The sequence below is a fragment of the Diplotaxodon limnothrissa genome, linkage group LG14, assembly GCF_057381915.1.
Source record: "Diplotaxodon limnothrissa isolate DT_005_m linkage group LG14, D_limnothrissa_male_GT1.1, whole genome shotgun sequence".
In the NCBI taxonomy this organism is placed as follows: domain Eukaryota; kingdom Metazoa; phylum Chordata; class Actinopteri; order Cichliformes; family Cichlidae; genus Diplotaxodon; species Diplotaxodon limnothrissa.
Genome location: NC_140609.1, coordinates 25,501,477 through 25,520,648, shown reverse-complemented (window position 1 = coordinate 25,520,648; position 19,172 = coordinate 25,501,477). Strand labels below are relative to the sequence as shown.

The following is a 19,172-nucleotide window of genomic DNA, read 5'->3' as shown; positions in this document are numbered from 1 at the left end:
AGACCGCCTCCACGGTAAAAACCACACTGAAGACATACTGAATACCCGAGACTCCTCATTAGCCTTTAGAACTGAAAAAGCCTTTCAGTTAGGAGGTGAAACATCTATAAGAGCCATAAATGTTCAGTTTCCTTCAACTCAAATCCTACAGACACTACAGGATACATGCTGGCTTCAACCCGTAACTCACACTGGCCATTAACGTGTGACAAGATCAGAAGACTTGTTGATTTTGCAATGCCGTCAGAATTTTGTGTAACTGGTGTGTGAAATCATGGTTTTCTCTCTAATTTTGAACCATTGTTGTACAAAAAAAAAAAAGAAAGACGCGGAAGTCATTTTGATCATGCACTCTTAAAATGTGTGAGTAGACAAATGAATGTGAACAGCCCATCAGTTTCCATGGGCTCAAAGACAATCAGATAAACTAAGATAATTATAAAATCTGCTCCGATGAACCTCATTTGCAGTTGGCGACTGCATGAAGCCTGGCTGGATGTTATGAAATGCTTTATTTCCTCCCTGCAGGCCCGTTACCAAGTAAAAATCCGGCTTAGTTAAATAATTGTGACTAACCCATTTATAAGCTTACAGTTTGTCCCCCTTAAGAAGCTTGTAGGTTGTTTATGAAGCACCAGTTTTGCAGCGTTTGGCTGAATTTGAGCAGAAGTCATGCACACTTCAGAAGTCGTCCTGCTGCTTCTGTCAGCAGTCACACCATCGATAATAATAATAATAATAATAATAATGGATACTTTATTGATCCCCATGGGGAAATTACTTGTTTTTCTCTGCATTTGACCCATTCACTCAGTGAAGCAGTGGGCAGCCCACTAAGCAGGCGCCCGGGGAGCAGTGTGTAGGGACGGTACCTTGCTCAGGGGTACCTCAGGGTAGCCGTTAAGTGGATTCGAACCGCCGACCTTCCGATCATGGGGCGATCACTTTACCTACTGAGCTATCCCTGCCCCATACTATAACAGCGCCTCCAGCATGTTTGACAGATGATGGAAATCGCAAGCCATTCCTCAGCGCTGAGGCATAGTATGACCTCTAAATCATGCAAGTTCATCTAAATGTGAAATTTCTACAGCCAAAATGATAAACTAGCACTTTGATTCCTAATTTACTTATAAAAATTTAAAAAAAAAAAGAAGCTTCTGTCACATCTACATAATTTCCTTTGGGATTATAAAAGTATTTTGATTCTGATCTTCATTAAGGTGGTTTTCTTGTCTCTGTACTTGTGGACTGCTAATTTTCTTATCAACCAAAAATAAATTGTCATCTAGTTTTTACACAAAGTTTCCACCATCTCAGTTTTCAGGGACAGTTCAACACAAAATGATTCATCTGGTTTTATTTAGAAACTTGTGATAAAAGGTCACAGCTGACTGAACAGGACATATTCTTACAGTAGTGTTAAATTTATAATTAAATGTTAGATCATCTTGATTCAGCGCTCTTTTACAAAAGTATATGATTTGGTGTGTGTGTGTTTGCACAAAGAACTGAAAAAAAAATTACAATAAAAATCCCCCAAAACTCTGAAAACTCTCCACTTTCATTTTATTGTAATCCACGACCGTCTGGACAAAGCAGAGGTTTATAAACAGTTTCAATCAGTCCGTCTGTTCTTTCTGTGAAAAGCGCTGCCTTTGAAATACAAAATGTGGTCACGAATCCAGTTTTCTTGCTTACAAAGCAGAACCCTCTTTGAAAACCTGATAGTTTGACATTTTACAAATATAGAGACTTTCTGGGCAAAGGTTTTTAACACTTTGTAAACACTATACTATCCGTCTCTCCTGCCATGTTTACCCTTCGGAGATGAAAAATCTAAACTCCTGAATTCGAATTCCAATCTTGTTAAGTCACGCGTTCACAGCACTTGTGTGGGAAATGTTCGTGCCGAGTGAACCACACGCCCACACCCCCACCCACCTAAACAGTGCTGCCTGACACTGTCAAAGGAAGACTGGACACTTGACGTTCACCAATGCGTCACATTCCCGTCGGGATCTGATGCACATGCTCACAAGCACGGCCTGCACGTATAACAGTGTCGCTTCTTTGTAAACTTTCAATGTTGCATACAAAAATGTAAATACCCACATTCCTCCTGTCTATCTAGCTTAATTATGTTTACAGCGGTGTCCTTTAACCTCTGTTTTACTCAGACACCCGTCATCGCTCATACACAGATTTTATTTTTATTTTTTTTGGTTTTGAGTTTGTGTGTAAGTCAGAGCCCACACGAACTGATCAGATTAATCGGGTAATTCCAGTTTCACAGACTAAAGCAACACTGATCAGCGAATCGAGATAACAGGCAGAAATATTTACGTTGAACAGTAAACCCAATACTTAAACCTCTGCTGGAGACGCACAGACATGTTTTGTTCAATGGCTTTGTGAGAATCCATATTGCAACAAACTTCAGACAAACAAGGCTGTCGAGCTTCTTACTAAAAATCACTGCATTTTCATACAAAAGTCCAATTAAGAAAAAAACTTTCTGTTTCCAAGAAAAGTTAAAACTGTGGGATTTCAATGTAAATCGATTCATACTTGGGTGAACTCTTTTGGAAGTAAAATAGCACGAGTCCACTGCAAGTGGAATGATCAGATAGCTCAGTTTCTTTTTTTAAAAAGCCAGGCACAGAAATCATACAAACACAGTAAGAAGGCTATACCAAGGCAGGAAAAAACAAAACAAAGTTAAATTAAACTGTATTTACATGCTGAGTTAGTTAACACGTGGTCTGACCACTGCTTTTAGTGTTGCTGTATACTTAGTCATCAAAAGTGGTCCATGATAAAAAACAAAAACAAAAATCCAACACTCCTCAGAGGCTCGTTTAAAAAAAACAAACAAAAACAAAAACACGCTCCTGTTGGTCAAGATCACGGCTGAGGAGGTGGCTGCTCTGGCCACCTCTCGCCAACAGAGGGAGCTGTGAGGAGGAGCGAGATGAGTCTCTGCAATAAAAAGTGACTGCTAAAGGTCCATGAGTGCAGAGGCCTGTACTCTCAGAAAATAAACCACAGCCCAAGTAAAACAAAACAAAGTTACAATTGTGCTTTAAATTTAACAGCTCGTGTCATCCGCCCCCTTATTCCACATAATGCATAACGTTAACCTTTTGGCATATTCCACTTCGCCCGCCCTTCTCACACTGGTACAAGTTGATAAAGTCACTTGGTGTGAGCCCTGAAAGGAGTAACTGAAGTGGTGGCCCTCTGTTAGCCATTCCTCTGTCACTCTTAGTTTGTATAATCTTCTTCAACATCCCATCAGTCTCTTACTGCAGTCCTGTGTCTCGCTCAAGGAGTCTCCGGGAGCATGGTGCTGAAGATGTCTATGAGGTTGTCCAGTCCCCACAGGTAGCCGTCCTCCCTGTTGCCCTCCACCCAGGGAGTCCTGTGGTCGAGAGTTTGAGGTGTCTGCAAGGGGACCGTTTTTCCAAAGTCGATCATCCAGACTTTCGCTTTTCCTGAGGCGTCGTGCACAAACAGAAGAGAGCTGCCCACAACCTGCAATCGATAAACCAGCAAGACCAGTGAGTTTAAGTATGCAGCGCTGATGGGATTGTAACAAATCAGCAACACAGACAACAGGTCTGTTAGAAGAAGTCAGAACGGAGTCCGTCTCACCTCGTGTGTCCTGAAGAACTGTGACTGCTCCAGGGCTGAGCGTAGTTCCTCCAACCGCTGCAGGTAGAGTTTCTGAGGAAAACAGAAAAAAAGGACACAGAAACTGAGACTGTGGGAATTTGCAAATTGGAGCCAAAAAACCCAAACAAAACACTTTTTGTTCTTCTTTCTTATTTAAAGGTAAGTGTAAAACCTTACATCCTTGTTTGATGCAGGTGCTACCGCGTGAAACAAGGATGTAAGTCCTGTATAGAGTGAGCACAGTGCAGACCCGAGAAGCGGTGGAGCATAAAGCAGCATCTCTAAGATTTACTAATGAACATGCCACATCTGGTTGTCTTATTTGTACAAATCTAAGAACAAAGTAACAGCTTGTTGTCTGTGTGTCTGATGCGAGTCAGTGAGAGACTCCTCTAAATAACAGAACAACCTATTAGTGACCTACAGAGGAGCTGACAAAGCCACGATAGCCGTTTCCTCTTCTCACCGGCCGAGTTAAACTAAGCAGCTGCTGATTCCTGCTTTTTGCTTTTTTGCATTTACAAAACATAACAATTGAACAACATACCAGAATCTGAGTGTTGCCATCGACAAAGTCCTCCAAGGCCTGCATCACTTGCTCTCTGTGTTTTGTCTTCTTAAAGTTGGTGTTGCAGGTTCCATCAGCTCTCTATATAGAAAAAAAGGAAACCATCAAAAATGTCATAATGACTCACTTCAGCTTATACATGCCGATTCACGCTACTATCTGGACAACAGAAGGTTTTAACAGTTGTGTTTTGTTGAGGTTCGAGGTGGAAACAAATGGCTCTAAATAAATTCCACAGTCACAGAACTCGTTCAACTGGAAAATACAGCTGCAGCGAGCCTTTAATACACTGCGTGTCATCACATTTTTTCTTTAGTCTCTGAGTAGCATGCAAATTCACTATTGGCACAAACTGATAACCAGCCTCGGATTTATTTTCGAAAGAACAAACAGTCCCCCTAATGACTGCATGTTAACCAACCACATTTTCCATTTCACCCCAGTGCACGTGGTCTGTCTTGTGAACAAACTGATAAGTGTTTACTCCCACTGATTGGTTTACGTCTTTGCAGCAACAAGCACAGCTGTTTATTCTCTTGAAGCTGAGGTCTTCAGGCTAGATGTGTTTGTGTGTTCAGCATGACCTCATACCTTAATGCCTTCGATCCGGAAGCCCAGGGTGGCGGTGGAGCTAAGTGTCTCCCTCCACTGCATGTACCGCGGTTTGAGGACACCCTGCTTGGCCCGTTCCTCCTCTGTTGGAGCCCCGGGGTCCACGGCAATCATTTTGTCGTACATGTCCTTCCTCAAACGTGGACGCTCCCTGGCTTTTGTCAGCTCCTCCTCCAAGTAAGTCCTGAGAGTTTGGGTTAGATTTAAATGTTTGCACAGCCTTCATTCTACATACACGATTCAAGAGTAAATGTGCGTGAAGGTAAACTCTCAAGAATCATTTTGCCTTCCTAAGGCACAAGCTGTTTTTGGAAAAATGCTTTTTACACAAATACACTCTCTTTGTCACGTGCCAAGTCTTACCTGCTGCCCATTTTGCAGTCCATGATGGAAGGCGAGTCAAAGTCAGCCAGCAGGTCATCCATCAGGTTGTAGTCATGGTCGTCTTTTTGTACTATGCCGTAATATCCGGGCACGTAGGGGCGCAGAGAGTCCGTCATTAGCTTCTGCAGGCACTGCTGCTCACACTCACAGTATCGCTTCAACAAACGCCCGTACTCCCCAGCCTGGAAGTTACCTTGGAGAAAGATAGGGAAAGAAAATTAATGACGCATGAGACAGAAAGATCAGAAACTACAACATGTCTGTGCATTTTTGTTTGTCTGCAGATCTGAAAAAAGGCGTACAAGTGAGCAGGATAGAGCCAGCACTGTTGCCCTTAAACTTTATGCTTGCCAGCCTTTCAGTAGATACGACAGTAGCATAAATCTTTTGTTCTTTTCTTAGAAGGAACCTCCATATAAATGCATCTGATATGCAGGTGTACAAATATCCTGCATTTACACATACCTGCATGGCCAGCAAGCTGCACCCATGGGTAACGCTTCTTGAAGGACACGACAAAGGGGGACCAGTGAACCATGGTCTTCAGCTTGTGCCAGGACTTACTCTGAAAGATGAAAAAAAACAATAGAGGGTTTCATCGCCTTGTTTTTTAAAAAAGCATGGGCGGTCACACACATAATAAATCTGAAGCTCTGACTAATCAGAAAAGGAGCTTTCTTTCCTGGACAAACAGTACTGAGCTGAGTGCAGGCCAAAAGACTGATTACTCATTAAAAGGAAAACCCAACCTGTACTGTCCTCATACCCACACAAACATATCAGTAGACATTGGACAGACCCTCCCCTGCAGCCAAGGCCAGGTGTGCCGCATACACGACAAAGCCCATTCATAAAACATTTACCAAAGCCTCCGCTGTGGTGTCGTAAAACAGAACCTCCGCGTTTGCGAGCTTGTGGGCCTGTGTGTGGGTTACAGTAATCTGTGTTGGGAAACACTAGAACAAGGACACTGTGCAACAGCCGCTTTGACGCAAGCAGTTAGAGAGGCGCCTGATACTGATTGATTAGAACATGTGTGTGGGAAATCACAACAAACGGACAGCCAGTTCTGGGTGTGTGTGTGTGTGTGTGTGTGTGTGTGTGTGTGTGTGTGTGTGTGTGTGTGTGATTAAGTCCTAAAATGCTTCTATGCACCAAACCGGTTTAAAGCACAGAGACAATTAGGTTAAAGGAGCAGAAAGAAAATTAGCACTGGGCAACAAAACCGGTTTCTGCGAGTAATAAAATGCAAGAGGCCATAACCATAAAAGTTATCTTTTTACAACTAAATTATTTCTCTCTGTATGCGTGTGAGAGAGAGATTGCTCTTCCCTTTGCTCTGCATTCCTTCCCCCCGCTGCTCTTGGAAACTGTCACAGTAAAACAGTCTTAATCCAGGAACATAAACACACTGGAAACACTGCGTATGCGTTTACCTCAAATGAAGAAGAAGGAGGGGGAAAAAATGCTTCAAGTTTAAACTGTTCGCAACAGTTTGAAAGCCTTAAAAACACTTTTTAGTTGAAGGAGAAGGAGCAGTTTTACGTATCGGGATGAAACTTTCCAAAGGGTTTTACTTTAATTGTGGATTATTTATTCTGGTATATTAGTGCGATAACTTGAATCAAACATGTAAGTTTGTAACCATTCTAAGAACTAGAATGAGTGTGCATTTAAATCTTTTATCATCAGTTTCTCAACCTCAGATCCCAGGATGGATAACAGGTTTAATCTTAACATGAGATGGCACGAAGCCTACAATAAAAAGAAATTCTGCTTAAAACAGAGAGCAGGTCACTACCAGGATTTTTAGCAAGAGGCCGAAGGTGAAGAGAGTCAACGAGAGACGGCTGTGGACTTAATCTTAAACGACACCCACAGATTCACCTTACTCTAACCTCAGCCTCGTCTGGGTGAAGAACAGCACTTCACCACATGTGACGTAAACGACTGAATTTTCAACATGACAAAAATTCCTCTTGCTCACTTAACTGAGCAAACCACACCTTCATTTGACCCACAGACAAACACTAATAGATGTGCAGGATCACAGTGATGAAACACTTCTATTATCTATTTTCTCTTTTCTCTCTTACTAGCCTGCTTATTTCCACTGCCTGTTGACACCCCATACAGTCTCTCAGGATGTGTTTGAGCTGATCTTTACCTTAACCGAAATCTCTGATTAGACTTCAAATAAATACAAATATCTCAGCCTATTCAGCAAAACTCCTCTTCTCTTTATTTGCAAAAAGAACGGTTATATTCAAACTCAAAGGGAAAATATCCAAATGAACCCACAACAAAAGCCAGCGACATTTCAACTTTCCACTCAGGCAAGAAAACTGTCACCAGAGACTCTAGAAAGACTCTTAAAATTCCCAAAACATGCTCGACCTTTATTTAAACATTTTTAGTTTACAGTTGAATATTTGACTAGATTTCCTGCCAGCTGTAACGACGTGCTGTGATTACTGATCACAGATAAATATTAGTTTTCTGAATGCACAAGTCCAGAAATAGCATTCACCTGTGGCCCAAACAGAATCTGTTTACTTATCAAATCTTTTACTTCTTCTCCTCACTAATATTTAGTCATTACCAGCATCTGTTTCCATCTGAAGACCAGTTCAGTGACAGAAGGCCTGAGCGGGGAGAAACGTGATGCTTCAGCCTCTCTTCTTTCACTTTCCTCGTCCAGGTCAGGCTCTCTGATGGCCCTATGCTGACAGCTTAATGTGCTGCCTCTGTGGAGCTGAATGCACCTCCTTAACAGCAGATGCACTGCCAAATACTAATGCTGCTAATATTCTTGTGGACATTAAGGCGTTCTTAAAAGGGTGGTTTGATAAATGTTCAGAAGCCCATCAAAGAGCACATAAAGAGCTTTCGACGTTTCAGCTTAAAGCGAAGAAGCCGTCCCACACACACACAAACACGTTTTAAATGCTGAGGTCACATTTCACCCCACACAGTCAAACCCTCGCCATCTCCACTTTCTTTTATATAACTCATGAAAACTGTACACAAAACACAAACATACAAAGTTATCATATCAACCCCCATTTGAGGTTATTTTTAATTTTTTTCTTTGAAACAGACAGAGATCCCTTGCTTTTACCACTTTCTTTTTTTTCCCCCTGTAGTGCTCCCATCCCTTCTTCATATTTCCTAGACCTATGGGATCCAATTCCAGGAATGTCACCGGCCCTAACACTTCCCAGCACAGCAGACAATGACAACAATGGCGCTGCTAAGAGACGTTACAAGGGCCATGAATGTTCTGCTTTAGATGTGTAAAGTATGCATCCAAGACGAGGAAGGTGTTTCACTGCCACTTCAGTAGCCCTTTAGTGGCGATTTTCCAGCATATAAAAGAAATAAGTGCCCACTAAAGAAGACTCACCAGTTAACAAGGTTTTTTTTTTTTTTAATTACTCAAAAATTAAAACACATCTTTGCTTGTAAAATTGTCAAAAAATAACACGAGTAATGTAACAGACTCTTTGCCTTGAAATATATGTAGACCATTTGTGGCCATGTGCACAGCCGCCACCAAAGGCCACTGTGGTCAGGAGAAAAAGACCCATCTTCAATAATTATAGCCCATAATGAGGCCTGTAATGATCAGCTGGGTAAAACAAGTTGTGGGAGCTACTTCAACTTTTGGTGCTATTAAATTATAATGTTAATATTTAGTACACCTTTCCAAAACCTTACTTTTTAGCTGTTATAGCAGCACTTGGTGTACAGCATGGTGAGCCTGCTGCTACTGGCTTACTGGCTTCTTAACCCAGATACAGTTCTTTGTGGCTGAACGCGAGCCAGATAGCCCTCATATGCTGTAACAGCTACAACAGCAATCTTTTTTTAATTTCTATTTGAATACCCAAGTCTCTTTGATACAATCTCCCCTTATATCATGTTTCTGAGGAAGCATGACATCAGCGTACATTTATAACAGTGGCTGAGGTAGGTTAAATTTGAATCAGTATCTCTGCTCTCTCAATAATTATTTTTGGACCCTTTTCTTACCTGGCAAACGGAGCAGTAGCGGAGGAGGAGGCAGGTGCCGACACAGATACACACGACCCCGGAGACGACACGAGAACGCAACCAACACAAAATGCCCCCCGCCATCAGGACAGGGTCTCTTAAATCAAACGTCAGGGACGCGTGCCTCCCTGTGGGCGTGAGATCCTTCACAGTCATCTATAACGTCCTTTAACTCAGTCCACTGTCTGCTCGGTCTTCCTCTGGTAAATCACCTTTAGTCAAGCTGTCAATTTTTGGTGTTTGTTTGTCTCCTTTATCGCCCGATAAATAATCACTCGTGCGTCTCTACAACCTCCTTTTTGTCACTCTAATTCACAATTTGCACCATTGCAGAATTTTAGTACTCCACCCTTTGATTTCTTCACGCTTTCTCAATTTCTTTGTTGCCGTCATCAAACATATCCACCAAGTGTCCTAAGGCTGTCCCTTTTCTGGCTCTCGCCACTTTCTGCCTGTTTGAACTAGTCCTGTTACTCGCAGTTCATCCCTGAAATCATTCACCCCATCTCCCCGAAGGCGCAAATCCCCCACTCTGCGAGCCGTCTTCGCTTTCTCCCAGTGTAAACCTTTGTTTCTCTCCTGTCTCACTCTCTCATCCTCTAATCCCCTCTGGGCCTATCCTGAGCCTCATGCTTAGCCAATCTCCTGCCAGATTCAGTGCAGGTGGGGGTAGAGCCAACAAACATTTCCATATAGTCCCACAGCTCCTCTTTTGTCTGCATGATGAGGTCTTGACTACTATGTGGCCTACGGAGTTGTGCGTTTGTGCACGGGGACAAAACTAAACCTGTCAAGCGACAGTCAGCTACAAGAGTGACACCATACTGTATGCAAACCCGAACCGTGTTTTCAGGTACTCTTAGAGACCTTTTCTCAAAACTACTTTATATAAACCACATCCCTTTCCCTTCACTCAAGTCTTCAGAGCTCATGAAGCTCCACTGTGGTGGGCCAGTGAACACACAGAAGATGGCACCGGCTTCAACCTCCGCCTGAAAACCATCTGCAGAAAACAGACTCACATGTCTCTTTTATCTGATAATATTTGAAATGTTTATTTGCATGTGCCAGAAACACGGTATTACGTCATCAGCTGATATCACTGACAAATGAAAATACATTTGGTATTTGCTGGATTTGCTACTTTTTCCCTTTAATATCACCGTTTCCTGAATACTTGGAAGTATTCGACCTCTTATACCTACATTACATCTCAGTGTGTTGTTTAATGATTTTCCACTAACGACCGATTCTATTTGCGGAGCACATTTAACTATAAAAACATTATTTTGGCAACTCTTATTTACATAAAATCTGATATAGTTCCAGTGAAACCTTGAGCTAAGAAAAGCAGCTCACTTTCCAGCTCGCATATTAAGTATTTAACTTGCAGATTTATGAGTGAAGGACTCCTTATATGGAACTGTCATTTTTGGTAACATCTTTCTTCAGTAAAAAATGAGCAATATCTCACTTGGGAGTCCATTAAATGTATTGGCTGGTTAAGTCGGCTTTTTGCTTGTACTTTACAAACCACACTAAAAGTTTGTGTTTGTGCATCAAGTCATAATAACAAAATTACTTATTTATACACATGAGGACATGTGTGGGGGTTATGGCATATATGAGCAAAATTTGATTTGCTGGTTTAGAAAGGATCAATGACAGCGTTCTACCTTTTATGACAGGAGGTTAAGTCTCACTGCTTTCCAGGTTTTGGATTTTTTTTGTGATCCAGTATTGTGTTCTTTAACTGTATGCACGTCTTTTAATTTTATGTAATGAAGGAAATGATGATCCCCCACCCCACCCCCTCCAAACGCTGTGAGTACTTTTACTCAAAAGCTGTTGGTCTTGTTTTTTTGTTTGTCTTTTGTTTGTTTGTTAAAAACGGGGCAGTGTACAGTGTACATTGTCCATAGTGTGAATGTGCCAGATGAAGTCATACAGGCTCATTTTCATATCTTGTCCCTGGGAGATGGATGGAAATAATAGACAGTAATAGGAAAAACAAAAGTGCAGAAGCACGTATTCAAAGATAAGATCCGGAGCATAACCATATAACATTAAAAATGTCACACATTGCAAAAACTAAAGCACATGCGCACAGTTACAAAAACAGAACAGCGACCTAAAAAATACTCCAGAGACAACATGTTTAATGATCCAGCTAGGCACAGTTTTATAGGTGTGATATAGGGTTAAGAGATATGATGCTCTTTACTTCCTTAATAGATTGTTGATAAGAAACAGCCAACGTTCCAAAAGCAAATGATTTGCTTGGAAGTAATGGAGAATTTTTACTCGAGGCGTTGATACTCTGAATCTGGTGCTTCCTGCACCACTGGATTTTATTTCATTGCGGGCGTTACATCTTAACCTGATACATCTTGTATCAGGTAATTCTGTGTTGTGCACATAAATACATAAAAGCGAAGCTAACTTTTAACTAACGTGGACTTTCCTGTATCGTGGATTTTGTGTATAAGTGCTGTGGGAGTGATGTGTGGGATGGAAAACAAGTCTGCAATTGTGGCTCATGAGTGAATAAGCATGCATAAATAAGAATAATCATCAAGTGTAGGCTACGTGTTCAAAGTTTCGCTGCATCTTTTTCATCTGTGCGCGCTCCTTCTTTTGTCTGCTTACTCTAATTTTCCTCTTGTTTTCCGTTCCACTGTATGTTTCACAGTGTGTTAAGAGGAAAATATTAAGCCTTTTTATATAAGTGCAGGCAAACTGTAGAGGGAGAAAGAGTGTCTCACATGGAAGACATGATCATGCAAAAATATCGGCGCTGCTGTGCACAGCAGACGTTGGCAGGAATTTATATCTTATAGCATTCAAATGTCAGGGACAGAGTAGACACTGTTGGTGGAGCGAACAACACAAGGAGAAAAAAAAAAACACCATATATGGCAAAGACGTTGCCTAGCAACCGGCTCAGCCTTCAGCCCAATTTTCCATGACACACAATGAACTCTGAATGCAAGACGGCATCGCTCTGTGTGTGTGTGTCTGTGTGCGTGCATGCGCGAACAAGTATCTGCTCACGTCACCTCATGAAGAAAATGTTAGGTTTGTTTGTGAGCTGACGGCACGGCCACACACACTCCCTCTTTCTATTAATTACAACAAACAAAAGCGTTTTCCACACAGCTGCACATATGACAAAACATGCCCATTAAAACCAGCTCTTATCAGAAACCACAGGCCAGCGTCATCCTGTTTGTTACAACACCTCAAGTGCAACTACTCAGGTTGCTCACTTCCTGCGTGTTGTTATAATAGCCAGGAAATTACACTGTCCGCTGTCCTGTTCACTCAAAACATGCAATATGTGAATCAATATGTTTGCAGAAATGTGTATCTGAACATGACAGAGGTATTTTATGGACTTTACACTAAACGAATGACTGACAAAGGGGACGGTAAACATGAGGGGGTATTATAAATTATAGGCGTTTTATTTTTTATAATTTTCAAGCAAAAACTCTTCGTTTTTCCTTTTTGAATGCGAGGATTTAAAGTGTTTCTGTTTTATAGCACTGCTTGCATGTTAAGACTGCAGAACATAGAAAAACAAACATCTGAAGATACCACACTGGCTTCTTAGAAGAGATTAAGGTGTGGTTTTTCTCATTTTTTTGTGATGTTTTACATTTGAAACAAGTCGAAAGAATGTTTGATCTCAACTAAAGCTGCGACAGTAACAGACAAACTTCTGTGGATAAAATGTTCATCTTTCAGTTGATCGAGATCACTAGATGGGTGGACTCGATATGGATGTTATTTTTATACTTAATCTAATTAAGCCATCGTGACACGAGTTATATTAAGTTTTTGCTGAACTTTGTTTTGTAAAATCATGCATGAAGGAAGAAAGCTGCCCACACTGTCTTTATTTTGACATTTAGATCCTCACTCACAGGAATAATCAAATCATTAAACATCAACTGGAGCTTGTCTCCACCTCACGGTGGTCTCAAGAGGCCTGTGTTTGGTGCAGCTCTTTGAGAAGGACTAAACAATTTGGAGAAAAGCAAAAGTAATATATGTTAAAGAGGAGACTCTGGGGTGGTCTAATGTATGACCGTGAATTTCAAAGTGCATCAATTTTCATGGGTGACGCATTTCTCAATCTTTCCTGATCTATGAAAATGAATAAATAAATTAAAAGGGTGGGTTTTCCGCCACATCCACCAGAAGATCATTATGTCCTGGGCATCGCAGTATGAATCACAACACTGACAGCTGAAAATCTTTCTTGGTAATGTGGCCCTGCATGAAAACCTGGACATTCAGCATTCACAGAGCTACCGTGATGATAAGAAGATACTGATAGACACATCCTGTTTTTAAAGCATTCCATGCATGGTAGTCAACAGTGCATCAAAGCTTCCTGATACCGGAGGAAATCATCACAACTTCCTACTAAACTTTAAGCTACTTCTCCCGGACGGAGGAGAGGAAAATCTGTAAGCCTCTTGGGGCTGCAGGCTAAGCTCTCTAATAACGAAGGCTGGTCACAGCTCAAAGTGCTGACTGTAAACGAATGACGAGCAGTTAAGAAATGCATTCAAACAATGTTTAAATGGTCCTCAGGCTGAGCTCATCAAAGCCATGCGATCATGTGGCATGGGTGATGGAAGGACACAGAAGTGGGGGCTGGCAATAATAACCATTTTCCTCTCCTTTGGGTTTAAATTTGTTACAGTCATGTTTCATTATCAGGGCAGTGTGAGTCAAAGCCTTCTACCACACGTGACACACATTAGATCAAAAGTCTCTCCTGAATGAATGGGCCCTTTTCCCCTCATTTGCACCACAGCAGCTGAAAAATCTCCACCTCCTGACAAATAATGACCTTTTATTATCAACGTGACACATATTAAACAAATTTCTTTCCTTGACTGTCTTTATAGCACCAGCAGTGACTGACACACCTGCTCTCACACACTGTTTACATTTGATGACAAAATAAAGTGTTTGTGGTTGAGGTTGACACAGGACTCAGGAATGTTTACTGTACATTTCCTATGCAGGGTGTGTGTACTACATTTTAATATGTAATACCTAGTCAGTTACCGACTTGTATCATTTTCTTTTTGATTGATTTTCATTTTACAATGAGTTCCAGTGTGGTCACACCTAACAACATGTTTGTTTATGGAAAGAATAGCTTCAAATACTGTAATGCCATCATATATGGTCAATTGCACAATATTTGCATTACTCATTTTTTGGTAGCTTTGGTAGTAAGACCAGTTTATGGTTTCTTGTCAGAGTCCAGCTGAAGGTCTTTTAAAATATTTATGAAGAATATATTGCAAGCAACTGAACAGAAAACTTTATAAAAGTTGTCTGTTGCGGAAGAAGACTTGAATAGACACTCACCCCCGTCCCATCCTCCGGACTGCACAGAGACCGGCTGGACTCGATGTCGCTGCCTGTGAAGTCGTCCTCTGACTCCTCGAAGGACGAGGCGGAGGACAGGCCGATGGAAGAGGAGTTGGACAGCTTCCTGGGGGACCGCATCAGAGCGGGAGACCCTCCGCAGCCGCTGTCCGAGCAGGGGGACTCGTCGTCCGGTTGAGGCTCCAGACAGCCGGTGTTGGGCTCCATTCTCAGCAGGTTCGATGCGACCTGTGAGCGGTTCGGACTGGGGTCTCTGGTTATGATGAGCTTGGGTATGGTTCCTGGGAAACTTTGGCCTCCTGGTGGACTCTGGCTGGTCTGATCAGAGTCCGTTTGGCTCTTTGTTTCAACCGGGCAGCTGCTGTTCAGTTTGCCGGTCGCTTTGGGTGTGCATGAAACGGTGCTACAGTCGGTTTTTGTCATTGTAGCCTCGGCTTGATCGTCCCTAATTGAAAGTCCACAGTCCAAAAGTTGATCCGAGGCCAAACTAGACAAAATCCCCTCAGTGTCCGGGTCAGAGGTCTTCAGAGGGGGTGAGTTGGATGAACGCGTGCTATTTCCAGTTAATACTCGATCCTGAGACACAATGGGATCGTGGTTGCTTCCCCCCAGTGGCTTATCTTCCATGGCCCTCGTCTGGGGATCCGAGGCATTGTTCTTTCGCACGGGTTTCGGCTCCTCGCAGCCCGCGCCGCTGACTTCACAGCTCTTACTTTCCAAGCCTGGTGCATCGGATGAACCAGCGGTTGCTTCACGGTTCACGACGTGCTGTGTCGGTTCAGTATTTCCATCTAGCCCGGATGGCGTGTCAAAACAACCCGCGGCTGCTCGCTGTTCCCCAACCCCCGACACCACCTCGTCCCTCGGCAACTTTCCTACTCTGTGGCCGCGGCGCGTTGCTGGATCTCCAGCTGCGTTTCCGCCACCCAAATCCGCTTCCCCCTGACTAGAGTCTCGCTTTCTCCTTCCCAAATACGACAGCACTTTATTTTTCATCGGATTCCTGTTTAACTGGTCACTTTTCGATTTTTCTCCGCTCCCAGGTCTGCGGATACGAAGTCGACGGGCTGTCTCGCCCGCTTTCCATTTCGCTCTGCCACGGGTGGCAGTGCTGTGCGATAGAGCAGAGCGAGTTTGGCCCATCCTGCATGCCGTAATAGTAGCAGTGACCCAGACACACCCTCAAAGTATGATTTAGAAAACAGTCGAAACTACTTAGCCAGTGACTCCATCAAGCAACGGTAATCCATTAATCACACACTTCAGTTAGTGCTATTGATCAATCCCTGTTAATCATCTGGGATTATACTGATCTGTGGGAAAAAGCAGATGATGTGTGATTTAGTAAATAAAATTGCAAGGACAATAGACAAATAAAACCCTAAACCCTTACCTTACCTTACCTAAAGAGTCCCCGATGACACAATGATAATACAAAAACAAACGCACATTTAAACCAGCGCTTGATTCAAGAATGCCAACTCGTATGTGCTTAATCACCCTTAAAAGTCACATATTATTTCCAGACGACAGGACAGAAACTGTCAGATAAAGGCTCACTGGAAACTGCACTGGAGTATAATTACAGGAAAATATGACAAGAACAAAGATTTAAATATTACAGGGGGGGCTGATGTGGGGGAAAACTGTAAAAGTTTCACTGAGATTTAGTCAGTTTCACCATTAGTCACGTCTGTCTAATACTGCCCTCCTGTGTCTGGACACGATTCATTTGTCCCAGTAAGCTTCATTTAGACTGCTATCCTTATGTTTCTTTCAAAACATAAAAATAAAAATAAAAAAAAATTCCCCCAATAGGGAATAGTGGTCATATAACAAAGCATTGATATGTCTAAATTAGGAGTTTAAATAGTCAGCATTACATAATTTGGACATTTTTCAAGGCAAAGAACAATCACTTTAAATTAATATGTAAGAATTTGATTATTTAAGAAGACAAATGTTAAATGCTCATCGCTGCAACAGCAAATTCGCCCATATAGATGGTCTACTTTTATGACGTAACTTGTTTCCACTGGTTAAAGGGTTAAACTATTAAGATCCCTTCTAACTTATCTTTATTCATGGACTTTACAAGAGTACTTTTGTCTATTCTGATACAGCATGCAAAATAACCCACTTTTATCTTATACTGGGCCTTGGTGCTGCCTGTGAAGTCATTTACTATCTGAAACACTCATAGATCCACTTCCCCTCCTCTTTAATTCAGATTTCTTCTGATTTGCTGCCCCTCATAAATAAATAAAAAAAAAAGTCTCACTACCTGTATAGAAAAGATGGAAGAAGGCAGCATGTCCTGCATACTTTGTAAAGGCCAGCAGAGGGCGACTCCTCTGATTTTTCTATATTTATTTTCAAGATAAGTTGGATACAATAAACACTTTATCCAATACTTGGGAAAATGTTTTGTTACAGCAGTTATTAATGTTATTTCTGATGTGTTGATGGTATTGGTTGGTAGTTTCAAGCCTTCTTGAGTTAAAGTCAAACTTGAATTTTTTGAAAATAATTATCTCCAATAAACCACTGTACAAGCTACCAGCCTACGGGGCTGCAGCCTCCTTTGGATTCTTCGCCTGATCCGCCTTGTTATCACGGTTAGTTTCAAACCACCAAGATGGCGACGGAAACAACGCTAGGCTCAGTGCTTCAAAATGAGAACTCATGAACAACAGGTGATGTCACTATGGCCATGTCCATCTTTTATGTACAGTGTACCAGCAGTTTGACGCTTCAGGCTGCTGGTAGGCTAACCCCACTTACTTAACTTTTGTTCCTTTGTTATTTTTTAATTTGATCATTCACTATATATAAATAATAAAAAACAAGAAAAAGCACAGGTTGTTCCCTTTAATAATGCATTTACAGTCGTTCTAGTCAGCTATGTCAAAACACAGGTTCAACTTCCTCTATCTGTTCATAGGAATTGCTGTTTTGCAACATTTCTCATGTAAATACAAAAGACAGTAGTGTTTAAAAAGGGTCAAATTATGACTTTTCCTCTATCAGAAAGCCGTTTAAAGCCTTTCCGACATTATAAATGAAACACGGTGAGGTAAAGTGATTGTTATTTGCTGTGACAGCTCAAAAGGAGTGCTTACAGGAAATGAGACAGCAAGGATAACAAAGGAAAATACAGCTCATACAGAACCACACAGTTCACTATATTCATAATCCAAATAATAACTAATCCTATATAATGACTCACGCTGGCCTGTATAACTGTGAATGTTGTGCCATCCGCAGGGGCTCATACAGTGACACATAGTTTATGGGAAGTTGATCATTTCAAAACAAGTCTTAAAAAAAACCCCAACAAAATAAAATAAATTTAAAACAACAACAACACTCCCTTAAAATAGATCTCAGGGTGATAAATGGCAGTAAAGCACTGCCATCAAAACCACTCATCTGTTTGTTCAATCAGCAGCGTACACTTTGTGGCTAAAATGGAAAACACAGCCAATCTAAATGAAGAGACTTATCAGTAAGTCATTTGTTTAAAGGGCGGTTTAACACACACTTTCAATTTGAGCTTGGGCAGCACTAGAGCTTTTTAAAATCCTGATTTTAACTTGGCCCTAGATTAAAACGCGTACCAGTTTCCTGTGATCAAACAATAAGAAGAGACAAGTCTTATCTGCGCGTTTTCAGCCAAGCAAAACAACCAAACGGATAAAAAAAATAACACACACACATACACACAAAAACTTGAGCTAACCTTACCTGACTGATCCTGAAGTGCTCCTCCGATGGTATACAGTTAAAAATAGCTGACAGGGATGCAGAGGTTTTTAAAAACTTCTGGCAGGGCGTGAAAATGATGATGTGTCTGTGATCATGAGCTGTTCAGCTAGTGTGTGCGAATCGCTGCTGCACGAAGTGAAGTATCAGCATGTGGTTAAAGTAAAAGAGGAAGCGCTGGTAAAACGGAGGCAAGTGTCGTTAACTTTCAGGCTTAGTAACTTCCAGAGACACCTGAAGTGGCACAAGCTAACGAGCTTCCAAACGACAAGACGTAACGGCCACAAAAAAACAAAAAAGAAACACGATTTAGCTCAGTTAAAAACCACAAGTACGGTAAATAAGAAAAGACCCAAGAAAAAGGCGACCAAACAAAATGTTGTCACCCAAAACAATCTTTATTATGTCTAAGAAAACGTCACAAACCTACTCAAAATGATCCGACGGTGGCCTACAGGTCATTTAATGGAGTTACCTTCAAGTGCACCACGAATTTTGGCTTTTTAGGCGCTAAAGAAAAACCGTTAGTAACCTTTACAATTGAGAAAGGTTAAAAAATTTTTTAGTCTGATAAATCAAAAGCGTAAACATCGTAACAGCAAGGTAGCTTAAAAAAATTATATTTGCATTTTTTTGTGTTTGATATTCAAGAAATACCAAAGTTGACCATCCAGAAATAATTTTGGATTTC

The 19,172-nt window shown here is 41.5% G+C and overlaps 1 protein-coding gene across 1 annotated transcript; it reads right to left on the bottom strand.

The window, feature by feature from the left end:
* Positions 1-1,463: 1,463 nt before the first annotated feature.
* Positions 1,464-15,934, bottom strand: itpkcb (inositol-trisphosphate 3-kinase Cb). Its single transcript, XM_085370029.1, has 7 exons — positions 14,696-15,934; positions 5,708-5,807; positions 5,222-5,435; positions 4,838-5,042; positions 4,226-4,327; positions 3,658-3,729; positions 1,464-3,537 (listed from the first exon to the last, which is right to left on the bottom strand). Exons 1-7 carry the CDS (start codon positions 15,857-15,859, stop codon positions 3,328-3,330), a joined length of 2,067 nt encoding a protein of 688 aa, XP_085226155.1. The 5' UTR covers positions 15,860-15,934; the 3' UTR covers positions 1,464-3,327.
* Between the last annotated feature and the right edge of the window lie 3,238 nt (positions 15,935-19,172).